This window comes from Schistocerca nitens, chromosome 12 (assembly GCF_023898315.1).
Source record: "Schistocerca nitens isolate TAMUIC-IGC-003100 chromosome 12, iqSchNite1.1, whole genome shotgun sequence".
Classification (NCBI taxonomy): Eukaryota; Metazoa; Arthropoda; class Insecta; order Orthoptera; family Acrididae; genus Schistocerca; species Schistocerca nitens.
In genome coordinates, this window is record NC_064625.1 from 143,447,736 (window position 1) to 143,463,664 (window position 15,929).

General features: G+C 37.9%; 1 protein-coding gene across 1 annotated transcript in view; it reads right to left on the reverse strand.

The window, feature by feature from the left end:
- Nucleotides 1–15,929, reverse strand: part of LOC126215048 (uncharacterized) — a 159,097-nt gene that overhangs the window by 81,227 nt on the left and 61,941 nt on the right. Inside the window, exons 7-8 of the mRNA XM_049941690.1 lie at nucleotides 14,730–14,839; nucleotides 1,932–2,178 (exon numbers count right to left, since the gene is read on the reverse strand). Of these exons, the coding sequence (XP_049797647.1) occupies nucleotides 1,932–2,178; nucleotides 14,730–14,839 (357 nt within the window). The remainder of the gene's footprint in view (nucleotides 1–1,931; nucleotides 2,179–14,729; nucleotides 14,840–15,929) is intronic.

Genomic DNA, 15,929 nt, shown 5'->3' on the forward strand with positions numbered 1-15,929 from the left:
ATGAGGCAACAGTTTGTTGCGAAAACTTGAATTTTGTGTGTATGTTTGTGTTCGTTTGTGTCTCTGTCGACCTGCCAGCACTTTCATTTGGTAAGTCACATCATCTTTGTTTTTAGATATATTTTTCCTACGTGGAATGTTTCCCTCTATATATATATATATATATATATATATATATGGATTCTCAAGCATATCATGTTTGTACCTCCTGTGCCGGCTTCTCTGCATGAACTTAAAGGTTTAAAGGAAGAATTCATGCCACCAATAAACAAGTTACACCTGCAACGCTACAGCGAGTTTGGGAAGAAATTTACTTGTGATGGGATTTGTGGACAATAACCAACAGAGGCCACATACGTCATCTTCAGTTTAAGGTTAAAAAATTTTTTTTTAATCATGTTGATGTGTTTCCCTACAAAGTAACACTGTATCTTCTACTGTATCTTCTTTCAATAAATTTATATGAATTTTTAAAGTTGTAAAGTTCTTTTTGAAACACCCTGTACATTTTTAAAACACCTTATATTTCACATGCAGCTTATGGTGTTCAGTAATACATCTCCTAGCAAACACAAATTCAGATTAATTTTTCTACACTGCAGTACCGCCTCAGATGGCAGGCTAAGCGCACGACTGGCTGGGATTCACAGTCACACAAAACTTTTGTAAAGGCATCATTGTCACCTTTGACTTTTAAAACTATTTATTTATAAAATTTGCTTTGCAATTTTCATCATTTAGTCACTGTCCAGTGGAGAATAGTGAAAATATTGTGACTCAGCTAACTTAAATTTGAAATATATCTGACCTGTGAGGATCTGTCTTGATTGTATCCTGTCTTGAGTGTATCCTTGTACACAACTGAAACATGGATGACGAAAGAGTTCACACAAGAACAACAGAATATTTGAAACATGGTGCCACAAAAGAATGTTGAAGATTAGGTGGGTAAGTAGTTATAACTAGGGACAGGAAAGAATTTTCTAATAAATTTGGTGTTATTTTTTGCCAAATTTGGCAATATTTTTTACTAAATTGGTGTTTTTGCATCATTTTTCTCCAATTTGGTGTTAACTTTGGGAAATATAGTTTTTTGACAAATTTGTTTTTGTCAGATTCGGCGTTTTTTCCTTGCAAATTATGTGTTTTTTGCTGCCAAATTTTCCAGTGTTTTTCAAATTGGGTGTTTTCTTTTGCCACACTACATGTCTTAAGCCATGTTCAGTGTTCCCCCCCCCCCTTCCCGACAGATGTTTTCTCGTCTTGTTGCGACGCTTCAGGAAACGGGAAGTTTCAAACCACGACAACGTAATCGTCATAGCACTCGCACAGACGAAGCTGCCGAAGTTACTGTTCTCGGTTTCATTGCTATGAATTCACATGTGAGCACACGACAGCTTGAACACGAGATTGGCAATCCTAAAACCAGTGTACATCGTATTCTTACAAGTCACTGGTTCCATCCTTAACATGTACACCTGTATCAAGAATTGCATGGGAGTGATTTCCAGAATCTTTTACTGTTCTGTCAGTGGGCACTGCGGCAAATCCTCATCAACCAGAACTACTTCTACAATGTTCTATTTACCGATGAATGTTCCTTCTCAAACAAAGGACAGGTAAATACAAAGAACATGCATTATTGGTCCAGTAACAACCCACGATAGCTAAGACAGGTGGAACATCAGCGTCATTGGAGAGTTAACATCTGGTGTGGGATGCTTGATACTACAATTATTGGCCCTTATTTCATCAATGATAGTCTAAATGGCACAGCGTATGCCAACTTCCTCAGACAAATTCTTCCTCCTCTTCTGGATGAAGTGCCGCTAAGAACCAGAATGCTTATGTGGTATCAACATAATAAAATGATTTTTCGCTGTTCCTAATTATAGATGTGTTGCCAGTAGGTTTGATCATCACGAACGCACCTTTACTGGTGGAGCGTAAGGCCAGGAGGTGTTGCAGCCCTCTTTGAGTGGGGGGTTCATCCTGCCACCCCATGGAGCCTCCAAGATTTTGTCTGGCAGCGGCGGCGGCTGCCACGGTTCCTGTCGGCCCTCCCACGTCCTCTCTGACGATGGCAGATTCTCCAGCTTCTGCTCGGTGACCTTGGTGGCCCTCCTTTTCGACACAACACTGATCTGGGAAGGACTTCCCTCTTCCTCGATCTTCATCCTGCAAAATAAAATACAAAAGTCTACACCTCTGATGAAACAAAAGTGAAAGACATCACACGAGTATAAATGTCAGCACACTAGATGTAAAAAATGAATTGTACTGTCACTTGAGACACACACAGAATACATGGCAGCAATAATAAATAATGTTGGATTAGTAATTATTGTTTGCTGATGATCAAGTAGTCGTAGCACAAGATGTGGAGGATGGTAACTATATGTGCAATCAACTAGCAGCAGCAGCAGCAGCAGCAGCAGCAGCAGCATACAAAACTTGGGATTTGAAGATTAATTAATTAATTAATTTAAAAAAAACTTGACTAATGATTCAGATGAGCTATATGTTGAAGGAAGAAAATCAAAAAGATAAACACTTTCTGTTATTTGGGATCCATTTTAGAAATAGAGGGAAAATCAGAGTCAGAAATCAATAAAAGAATTAGTAGCGGACGGAGGGTCATTGGGATGTTTAACTCAGTCTTATGCAGCAGTAATGTAATGAGCAGAACTAAAAAATTAATATACAAATCCATATTAGAGAGTGTGGTTCTGTATGGAACGGAGACCTGGACAATTAACATGAAGCACATTAAAAAATTACAAGCTCTAGAGATGGACTTCTGGAGAAGATCGGTAAGAATCTCCAGGAAAGGAAAGATAATGAACACCGAAGTAATAAGGAGAATGGAAGTAAAAGAAAGAATATATGGCGTAATGGACAGGAAGAAATTACAGTGGTACGGGCATGTACGACGAATGGAGAAAGCCAGAATACCAAAATTGATACTGGAGTGGGAACCGGAGGGAGAAGAAGACGACGACCTATGACCACCTGGCTTCAAAATGTACAGCACACAATGAGGAGAATGGGCGCAGAGGAAGAGGAGACACAAGATCGAAACACCTGGAGGAATATTTTGAAAATATAGTTTAAGAACGCTTATTCTTTCTATTGTAATTGCCGAGTAAATTATTATGTTGGAGATAAGCCTCTGTAATGAGGAAAAGCTCAAACAACAATAATAATAATAATAATAATAATAATAATAATAATAATAATAATAATTTATTTTGACCATTCCATTACGTCATTCTGCATATGGATGGGAAAATTGAAAAGCTAGTTATAGGAGAAGAGTAACCACGAACACAGCTACAACGTATACAGGTCTGGACAAAATGGTGAATAAATGCAACACTAACTGCCAATCCCATCAATTGACGGGATCCTAAAATCTGATTACACTGACAATCCCGGCATTTTACAGGGTAAAATTTCTATTAATTTTAAATTTAAAAAAAATAATGAATATTAATGGGCTTGGCCAGTCTTCATTGTGCTGTGAGGGAACTGTGTTTTCTAAAAAAGCTGGTAGATGGTAGAAATGTAGTTTCTAAAGCAACCAGTAAATCATATTTTTTGTATGAAATCAAGATGCTAAGCAGTGGCAGCTGTTCATTCAATATGTAGTTAAACCAGGGAGATGGCTTTCGTTTCCTTAAAGACAACAAAATTTTGTGTGAATTCTGCAACATTATGTTGCCAGTGACATTGAGGATGACATCAGCAACACTTCTGATAACGATCCTGTGCAAGAAGAATTGTGTCACACTTGGAGTGAGTATTTCTCGACTTTGTGAAACAATTTTTCTGACAGTTCTTTATTTTCTGAACCATGACATACTTTTTTAATTGTTATAGGCAAATTGGAAATTCCGTCTTGGACTGTTTCTGCAACATGTCTCAGTTGTTGACATTAAATGCCAGCAGTGGTGGTCACACACTGGGGAAGCAATTCGTAACATCACACCATTGCTGTTCCACCAGACATATAACATTATCTTTTGTGGCTGCATGCAGGTCATTGTACAGGTAATTGCTGCTTTGTTTGGACTCAGCCATTCCTTCTTTTCAATATGTTAGCTTAAAAACATGATTTCTCATCACCAGTAATGGTACAGGACAGGAATGGTCTGTGTTGTTCAAAACACAGCTGGTGACTAGCAACTACAGATGCAGGTAATGCCACCTGCTAGGTTTTGTGATTTTGGCTTAGAGCATGCGGTACCCAGACACCACATTTCTGGACCTTTTCCATTGCACGTAAACGGCACACAGTCATGGAATGACTGCAGTTCACATTTGCCAGTTCTCAAGTACATAGACGTGAACTGTTGTGGATTAATGCTTTTAAACGATTATCATCAAACCCCGAATGAGTCACTGATATCAAAATAATCCTCCTCAAAACGAGAAAACCATTTTTTTGCCACACACTGTCCGGTGGCATTATCCCCATACACGCCATAAATGTATATGGCTGCCTCTGCTGCTGTTGCCTCTACTGATATCAAACAGAAGAATAGCCAGAAAATGTTCCTATTTCTCAACTGGGCACTCTATTTTCTAGCATCCACAGCTCCACTCACTACCTCCAAATGACGAAATGACAATATGTAAATGCAAATAGCAACAGTGACACAAATAAAAAAATAACAGTTGATAAATAAACCCATAGCAAGCAGAATACCAACACACAAAACTGAAACACTACAAACCTTTGCACCAGCCTAATAATTTAGAATCTCTCCAGTACACCACTGATTGTTTAAAGAATTAAACTCCGAAATACGAAATAGCTTCAAACATCTGATTACATTACTTAATACGCTAAATGTCTGACTTTAAACATGTAAGCAAGAAAAAGTCCAAGAAAACCTTTGAAACTGCACTTAAAGTTTGTTGAAAGCCACTAAGTGGATGAATATAGTCTGTGTAATTAGAGTTCCATTTTAAGCAAAAGCTAGTTTTTCAGAAATCTAAATGTTTATGACATGTCTCCTGAACAGTGTGTCATACGCTGATACAATTTTTCAGGTACACTATGTGATCAAAAGTATTTGATGCATTGTGCTGTCACTTACTGCCACATACTCCATATCAGTGACCTCATTAGTCATTAGACATCATGAAAGAGCAGAATGGAGCACTCCCTGGAACTTACGGGCTTCGAACGTGGTCAGGTTATTGGCTGCCACTTGTGTCATACGTCTGTATGCGGGATTTCCACACTCCTAAACATTCCTAGGTCCACTGCTTCTGATGTGACAGTGCAGTGAAAACGTGAAGGGACATGTACGGCACAAAAGTGTAGAGGCCACCTCATCTGTTGACAGTTGAAGAGGGTTGTAATGTGCAATAGGCAGAGATCTATCCAGATAATCACACAGGAATTCCGAACTGCACCAGGATCCACTACAAGTACTATAACAGATAGGTGGAAAGTGAGAAAACTTGGATTTCACGGTCGAGCCACTGCTCATAAGCCACACATCACACCAGAAAATGCTAAACGCCACCATGCTTGGTGTAAAGAGTGTGAGCAATGGACAACTGAACAGTGGAAAAATGTTGTGTGGAATGACGAATCACGGCACACAATGTGGCGATCCAATGCCAGGGTGTGGGTGTGGCGAAAGCCAGGTGAACGTCATCTTCGAGAGTGTGTAGTGCCAACAGTATAATTCAGAGGCAGTGTTGTTATGGTGTGGTCATGTTTGTCATGGAGGGGGCTTGCACCCATTGTTGTTTTGTGTGGCACTATCACAGCACAGGCGTACATTGATGTTTTAAGCACCTTCTTGCTTCCCACTGTTGAAGAGCAATTCGGGGTTGGTGATCGCATCTTTCAACATGATCATAATGCACAGCCGGGTTACCTCGTCACAAAAAAACTATCAGTCCGTATAACAACAGACGTCTTGTCAAATGCTTTATTGTGTCATCTTACATATCCTGATAAATCAGTGGAAGCAGAGTATGCTCCAGAAACCAGACACTGTATTGCATTTGACAAGACATATGTTATTACACAGGCTAATAGTTTCTGGGATAGCACCTTGAAAGAAACAAGAATTTGTGACAGCACCCTCAATAAAGATGGCGGCCTGGCCATCAAAAGGTTGAAGTGGATGCAGCTGGCACATAATGTAAACATTACCATATATGGCGCTGGAATGACCACCAATGTCACAAAAGGCAGTGTGGCTGTATAAAAACAGTAGCAGCAGCCGCCACTGGACAATTCCCAATGAGTACTTGGTAAAAAGCTCAAGGATTTTAAACCACATGATGGGGCTGGAAGCTCAAAGGAATCTGATCAGTGTGTAATGCCAGGAAACCGTGTACTCATACAAGGTTTTTGGCTATTCCTGGTACAAACTTCTAGGACTTTTAGATTGGATGAGTACATAAGACAAGGGTTGCCCAGAAAGTAACACACCACAGTTTTTTTCTTCTACAATTATTTATTGAACATAATGAGAATTACACACATGAAGTAATCGTGTTTTATCTACACACTGTATTTTTCCACGTAATCTCCATCCCGTTCTATGACCTTTCTCCAGGGCGGGTATGCCCTGACAGTACCAATCCTTGTCCCGGTAGCGGAGCCAGTGCTTCATTGTGTGAAACACCTCCTCATCGTCCTCAAAATATCTCCCACGAATGGCATCCCTTGGCACCTGTCCTCACAAATGACATCAGCAGCTCACTGCAACACGTCAGGTGTGACAGCTGCAGACGGTCTCCCCGACTGCTGCAAATCGTGGAGCTCCGCCAAACCATCTTCAGACGACCGCACTCTCCGTGCCCAGCAACTAACTGTATTTCTGTCAACAGCAGCTGCTCCGTAGGCTTTGCCCAAGTGTTTGTGAATATTCCCCACAGTTTCTTTCTCTGCAGTGAGAAATTCAATGACGGCACATTGCTCGTAACGTACATCACCTACAGATGCCATTTTGAAACTGACCTGCAGCTATGCTATCTGTCGGAAGTGACAAACTTGGCGCGCTCACCCAGGAGGCTTCAAATAATACGTACGTATCGTTTTGCATTTGTAGCATTGTTTTCAGCTGAGAAAAAAAAGTGGTGCATTACTTTCTGGTCAACCCTCGTATTTTGACTAGGAACCCGTGTCCAGAAACATACAATTTCTGTTGTATGACTGCTTCAGTTCAGATGTGTAATGCATCCACGTCTGTTGAGGGAAAGAGAGAAGTCTCAGAGTTGCTCGTCACGGTACACAGTAGGGTAGACGGAACGACCCGTTCTTGGAAGCTGTGCCATTGAATGTCCATCAGGAAATGTCGTCTCAGCACGATGGTGCACTACCTAACTTCTCACATGCCGATCAGAGGCATCTCAACAGATGATAACAGTTAAAGAGGGATAGATCGAGAGGGTCCACTCCTGTCGCTGCCACGATCACACGTTTAACTCCTATGGACTGCTACGTGTGGAGTTGTACACAAGGTTTAATTTATGAGACCCCTGTAGGTACAGAGGAAGATCTGCTGGAATGGGCTCTGGCTGCTGCACTAGAAATTGAAGAGAAACCAGGTGGGACAGAGAGTGTAGCAGAATACTGTTCGTAGATACAATGTCTGTAATGACACTGGTGGTCGTCACATCGAGTCGCTGTTGTAATGCATCGTACACTACTGTAGATATAGTATGCTGTGTTGTTCTTTTGTTGAGGAATAATGTAAACAATTGAACTAAGTTTTAATACAAACAACTGTGTTTAAGTGATAAACAGATGTTTCAATGTTTTGTTGTTTCCTTTTAATTTGCTACCTAATAATTGTACTGTGTCACACCTAATTCAATTCCTCAAGCAGAAGTGGGTGAGTTAAATACAGTACAACCTCAGTTTTACACTCCCAGAATCAAAATTTTCCCATTGTTTAAGACTTCTTTTATTGTTCCAATCAAATTTCCACAACATTAATTTGCACCCGATTTTGCTTCAACATATTTGTAACTTTCTCGTGATTTACACATTACGAAAAAATGTCCAAGGAGTAAAAAATGACACTGGCATAATGTTGGCCGTCCAGTAGTGTTTACAAATATTATGTAATTAAAGTTCTTGACACCAGGGCACTCCACTCAGCGGATTTGAACCAGTAAACTTGTAAAAGTTGGAACAATTCATTGCGTATCACCCGCTGCTACCAAGCTCTCTACTTGGCATGATGGCTGATGGGAGTAACCTAGTTTGTTCAAAGAAAAATATCATGGTCAACCACAGCCATTTTGAAACTGTCCCTACAGTTCAAACGCAGTTTCATAACTGGTGTGATCATTGTGACACCTTTGTCAAACCACATTTAGCATGTTTCGGTGTTTGACCACTTGTAGCACTAGTTGACACTGTTATTCTCATTGTGTTGCTCAAATATTTTTAGTTTAAAAACAGCACCAGTTACTTTTTTTTTCCATGCTGAGCAAAACATGTTTCGAGAATTTATTCTCATTGTCAAGTGCAGTATTTACATATGTATTTTTTGTGATTTTACACAAACAAACAAACAAACAAAGTCACTGATAGTTTTTGTATGTGTGGTTTTGTACACAACTGAGGAGGCACAGTACCTGACAGTCGCAAAAAGACAACTACAGTGCAAGAGATGCAAAATAACACACACTGAAACACCACACAAAACACTTACTTACATATTTGCACTAGACAACGAGAAAAAATTCTTGAAAACCATCATGCTAAGCATGAAAGAATAAGTAACTAATTCAGTATTTCATTATTTAAATAATAATTTCAGAAACATCGATTATGACATATGAAACTGAGTCAAACATTACACACAAGACAGTTATTAGTTCCAGTTACATCAGTGAATTTTATTTGATGATAAACCTTTATTAGATAATAAAGAAGTCCCGGACAAGTCTTTATGCCTGTTATGCACATATATCATACATAAAGTGCAAAAATGCAAGGAGGTATTCTATACATAACTTTTACAGCTTAAAACCTTATTTCCCTCATTTTACATTTTCCCGCATTTTACACCATTTTTGTGAAGTCACTTGAAAATTGTAAAAGTTGGGTTTCACTGTATCTCAATTGAAACTGTGGTAGAATGGAAATGGTAGTTTCCAGACATGGGTTCCTACACAAAATATTATGTACTCACTCCCTCTACAAGTCTTAGAAGTTTGTAATGGAAATTTCCAAACACACTGTATAACTGTAATCTTTGTTGAAAGTAGCTAAGTGCTCTGATTCTCAAATACTGGACAAATAAAGTACTTGCATGCCATTAGTTATGCTACCTCAAGGCAAACATGCAGTCTGTGATTGCAATATTTGACTTACAGTGTTAAACTATTATTGCAAAATTATACCTCTTAATGAGTATATGACGACAGCATTTTAAATTTTTAAATTTGGTCAACGACTGGAAGAATGATTGAAAATCAATTTTTGTTGCCCCTGGATGCCATTAGATAGGCACCTGCAACTGGTGTTGGGTTCTGGGATAGCATTTTAGAAACACAGATACTGATCAGAAGTTTGTTTAGTACTTTTTCATGGATATGGGTTTGGAGTGTAACACAAGAAGTATAGCAAGAATTCGCATTTCTAAAATCAAAACATTCATCAGGAATGGATAACATACCAAATTTTGTTGTAAAAAAATGTGTAGATTTAATTTCAGAACCAATGATGTAACTTGTAAACCTGTCCTCCTCAACTGGCAGCTTTCCAACATGTTTAAAAATTGCTAAAGTTAAACCACTACACAAAAAAATAGACCAGTTTCTCTACTGTCTTTTCTACAATTCTAGAGGAACTCTTATGAAAGACTGTCAAATTTCATAAATAAATGTAACATACCAACAGCACCTCAACACAGTTTTAGGAGAAATCACTCTACTGAAGCAACACTCTTTTCTTTTCTTTTCTTTTCTTTTCTTTTTATGAAACTCTACAGGCCCTAGGTAGGCAGGAACATACCTCAGGTATATTCCTAGACTTGCGTTTGATACCATCAATCAATAAATTACTAGGTAAGATTCAGAAAAGGGGTATTAGGGGAGAAGTGCATAACTGGAATAAATCATACCTCCATGAAAGAAAACAACTCTGAGATAACACATGAAATAAATGGGGCAGTCAAAACTCATCAGTGAGATTTATTATTGGTCAAATGGAGTTCCCCAAGGTTCCATATTGGGTCCAATTCTGTTCTTGCTAGATGTAAATGATTTACATATAAACAGTAAAAGCAGTAAGCTATATCAATTTGCAATGACACCAGCATCTTAATTACAGGACGTAGCAAAGGAAACTTTGAAAATGACATTAAGACTGTTAAAGAGAAGATAGTGCAGTATTTTGATGCAAACAGTTTTGTTTATAAATCTGGAAAATAAAGTGTTGCAATGGATATTTTCACCACCCAGAATAGGACACGAGCTAATCCTCCTGTAGAAATAAGTGGACAGAAAACTGAAAAAAACATGGATTACAAACTTTCTCAGTATATGGATTCAACGAAACATGAAATGGGAAACGCATGGACTATGTGAACAAAAACTGAGCAAAACATATTCTCATTACAAAACAACAAGAAACTGTACATCACATGATACTCCCAGGACCATATATTTTCCTTATGTTCATTCAATATTGAAATACAGTGTAATGTTTTGGGGAAATTGTGGAGCTAGTCTGAAATCATTTAGATTGCAGAAAAAGATTATTAGTTTAATGGAAGGGCTAGATAAAAGATCATCATGCAAGCCACTATTTGGGAAAAACACTACCACTTTCACATATTTATATACTTGAAAATGCCATTATTATAAAAGAAAAACTAAACAGCAGTAGTCCAAGCATCGCCCGTAATGAATCTGTACGTAGCTACCACACAAGACAAATAAATGATGTGCATGTACAACAGACAAACACATCGCTATTACAGAAAGGCATACTCGACCCTGGCTTCAAATTGTACAATGCACTACCCAAATCCACAAAAATAATAATGGACTTAAAGAAGTGCAAATCAACTGTGAAGGATTACTTGACCGAGCACTGCTTTTATACATATAGGAATACCTAGAAAAACAAAACTGCCTCACCAATTAAGACTTTTTTTTATAAAATGTGTGGAATAAGAAATTATTGTATAATTTTATCTTTTGTTTTACATGATGTCTGAAAAAAAAAAGAAAAATCAAGGAATATGTATTGTAATTAATAAATAGTCCAATATCTTTTGTACACTGAACAGTCCTAGATTTACAGGACCAATAAATAAATAAATACATGTGACTGGAAGGTGGAACCAACATTAGCAGCTTAATTACACACATGGTACCTGCTGGTCTGGCAGTTTATTTTGTGATGCAGTGTCCCGGCTTGGAGGTGTGCAACATGGGAGTACCCTGACAAAGCAGGTGATATCACGGAAAAGAAAACACAAACTTATATTCTACATGTGTACCAGTACAACTTCAAAGAACTGTTATTCATGTCATACAGGTTGCAAGTAATGTCATAGATCATGCATTTATTGTTACCATTTTGAAAAGGAAAGACCTATTTAATCTGATTTCTAAAGATGTACTTTCTCCTAGTTGGTAGAAAGTTTAAGATAATAAGGGCTTTCAGTTTTCAGTACAGGGGAAGCTGGTAACAAGAAGTGTACATCAGAGAAGAATTACGTGGTCATTCTGAAAATTGGATCAATAAGCAGTAGTTCCAAATTAAAAAGTAACAGTGATAATCTCAACACGTGCACTATCAAACAGCAGAAAACTTCAACTTATATCTAAATTCTCTATTTCTTATCAAGTTAATTACCAAGTACTTAGTTATAAATTTTAATACACCTACAATTTTTAATTACTGGCTGCTTGAGAACAAAATTTTATACAGACTGTAGAGGCCATTACTATTCTGATGTAATGTCGGCATCTGTCAGTCCTATCTCTCACTGCACACTACACCAGACCACATCCTATGCTCTGCTGTGGCCTCCAAAGAGTGTCGAGTTGATGCTTCTGCACAGGCCCAGGGAGGTGTTGTGAACTGATATGTAGAATGTATTACTGTGTAGTTGCAGCTATTGACTCAACCGTAATGCTATTCTACTGTGAAATGAATACAGATTTTGTGAATCTGGATTAATGCCAGCTGTTTGCAACATGTGAAAATTGGTGCCAAACCAAGACCCGCTAATTGTGAGCAGTCACCTTAATCGCTTTGCTTATCCAACCAGACCGCCGGCCCTGATCAAAATTTCCATTTGTCATGGAGTCCACAAACCTTATACTCACACTTTTCACGATTACCGCACCGGGGGAGAGAAATATTTTATTGTCATTTTAGCCTCAATGCACGGATACATTATTGATTGTTACAATGTCTGTATCTTCACATTACAGTATGCTTCAGACATACACACATATTGAATTTTGGATTGGGCCTCGAGGTGGACTCAGATAGCCAAAACGGTATGAGCGACCATTTGCGATAAGCAGGAAATCCACACTTGAGCCCTAAACCAGCACTAATTTTAAAATCTTGCAAACAGCTGACTGGAAACCACATTTGAAAATGTGAGTCCATTTCATAATATTTTTCACAGCTGTAATCATCAGAACATTGTCTGTTCTTCCATACCAAGTTTCTGCCTTATGGTATTACCGTCAATAAGGAACACTACCTGGAAGTTATGTGCCATCCGTGTGAAGCAATCCGAAGAAAATGACCAGAATTGTGGCAAAACCACTCACGGAAATTGCATCACAATTGTGCTCCTGCTCACACCTCAATACTTGTACGTGATTTTTTGGCAAAAAACAAAATCGTTATGTTTCCTCAGCCACCATATTCACTGGACATGGTTTCCTGCGACCTCTTTCTATTCTCGAGGCTGAAGAGATCCACGAAAGGACGTCAGTTTGCCACCATCGATGAGATAAAATAAGAATCACTACAGGAGCTGAACACCACAACAAAAATTGAGTTCCACAAGTGCTACCAAGATTGGAAATAGTACTGGAACAAGTGTTTTATATCTGAGGGGGATTACTTTGCAGGAGACAAAATTTATGTCGACGATGAAAACAAAGATTCTTTAAGAGAAATGAAAATTCTCATTACGTTTAATCCTCATTACGTTTTGATCACACCACATATAATATAAAAAACATTTTTTTTGTAATTTTTCTGTTAGTCTGTCTGTCTCCATCTGTCTGTCTCTCCATCTGTTAAGACCCTTTTTCTCTCTAACAGTCTGACGTATCAAGTTCAAATTTATGTCACATTAAGGCCGATGTCCCCTTGGCAGTGCAAAAATTTTAATCATCTAAGTCAGTTCAATCGAAAGATGTGGCCATTTATGTCACACGTTTCATACTCAAAAACTCACTCATTAAAACCTATAGGGTACTTCCTGTTGACCTAGAATCATGAAATTTGGCAAGAAGCAAGGTTCCACAGAGTAAGTGAATGGAAATATTGAAGTTTGTTACTTTGTAATTATATGACATGAAAACAAAAAATGTGTATGTCATTCGTTAGCTGACTTCAAACCTGAAATCTGAAATTAAAACATTCTTGAAAGGCTAGGAATCCCTGAAACTGATATCTTGCCAGTATTAATGTCAGAAATAGGTAAAAATCATCAAATCGTCAATTCCCGGAATGGGTGCACACACTATACAAGTTTGTACAGAACCCTCAGTGAAAGACTCCTACTCACATGGCCAGTTTTCATTTATTTTATTTTATTCCCCGTAATGTTAAATGATTGATTATAAAATTTAAAAATATTTACATACATGAAATTAACAAATCCAACTTAGTTGTGAGTACTAATTTTGTAAGTCAAAATGTTATAGATCATCATATTGTAGCACATTGGTACAACTTTCCACGAGCAACCATTGTGAATATATGTTTTAGTCATTATGCAGAGATGAAGAGGCTTGCACAGGATAGACTAGCATGGTGAGCTGCCACAAACCAGTTTTTGGGCTGATGGTCACAATGACAACATTTATTGAAAAATATGAAATGTAAATAAAATACAAACAGTTGCTATGTGTGTGATTTGGATCATTGACTTTACAATTGCACGACATTCATGCTACGACTCAGCTACTACTGAGCAGATTGATGATGAGCTCTAAATTTGTAGTACTTATCGGTGCTCTGACATCATCTAATGCACAAAAGTGATTTTTTGTGTCATTCTGAGAACTTCACTCTACTGCTTTAGAAAATTTATGTCTGCGCACTGACCTTCAAATCCTAAAGTATGAAGAAAATCAAAGAGCAGTTGGTAAGGTCCCATTTAAACAGAGATGCACTACGTCTAGATTTATGTTACTAAATGGCAGACTGGTCTACTGGTTTATCACATCATCATTTCCTGGAAAAACTATTGCATTCAAAAGACACAAGAGTATGCCTCGTGCACAACTAATGCAACAGTTTTCTTTCAGTTATTCATACTATTTCTGTTACATTAATTGGGGGCGGAGGGGGGCATGGGGCAGAGAGAGTGCAACAGAGAGGAAAAATAGAAGGAGGAAGTGGAAATGAAAGAGGTGGTAGGAGGAAGAAGAGGAGGAACAACACGAGGAGGAGGAAACAGAAAGAAAGAAAACCAACGAGACACTACAAGAATGTTGACATTAGTGTTAAGTCCAACATAGCTGACCTGACTCCTTTCCTCTTGGCCAGGCACTTGTTCTTCATCTGGTTGGCCAAAGATTTGGCAAGACGATTCTCTGGCTGCAGTGCCACTACCCGGTTGAAGTCCTCGTAGGCCTGACGGCAACAGACAGTACATTAGCTTGTTCAATAAGAACTGTGATTACATATGTCAATGATGAAGAGAGGTCAGCACAGTCGAGATTACTGACCTGAAAAGGACACACAAGCGTGAAATGTACAATTTAAATTTCATGATTTAGAGATTTTTCTTTCTTTTAGAAAACTAAGATTTTATTAGCTGCTACAAAATTTACCAAGTTGCTTCACTGGGCGAAAAGCAAACAAAGGATACTATGGAAACAGGTGGAAGAAGTCATATAAGATGAAATTCCCAACATTTAACAACACAGCCCAATTCTGTGTAGCTAATGTGATGGATTAGCTACATAACAGTATTACTAACTCACAGTGTAATGGAAGGAACATCATTCATCGAAAACCCATTTTTTTGACTAGCTCGAGTTGTCCAGTTGTTCAATACCTCTAGCATCACCATCAGGAGCATGCAAAACATAGCAGTTTCAACTTTATGTAGCAACTGTGTACAAACATAACAACAACATCAAAAAATATTCATAATCCACCTCAACCTTTTGCACTGTGTAACAAATTTATAAGAGACACTGTTTTCACTTTAAAAGTTTCGGAATACTCTAAACTTTTTTGCATTATGTAAAGAAATAAATATTAGATATTTCTGTTTTCATTTATAAATTAATTCAGCTCACAAATAATGTGTATATCAAAGGGACAGTTGCACAGCAAGTGTAAGAATTCGTAAACAAAATTTGCAATGCCACAACTTGCAAAAAATGTTCATTATTATAAACTGCAATGTAAATTTAATTCATTATAATCAGCGAAGATGTGCCTTGGAAGTGATGAATAATTCAATGAATAACATAACGTTGTGTTTCAACCAATGAAAGGTAAAATGAACTTTGCTGAAGTATGTGGACTGTGATTGTATGGCTACTGAACAACGTCTATTAACAAGACTGCAACCACAAGAGTTAAAAAGTGGTAAACTCATGTTTCAAACATATTTGAGGAGTGGAGCACTAGCCATAGAGATGGTGGTCTCCTTGATAGTATATATAAATACATATAAAAATTAAAATAAGAAAAAAGAAAAAAAGAAAAG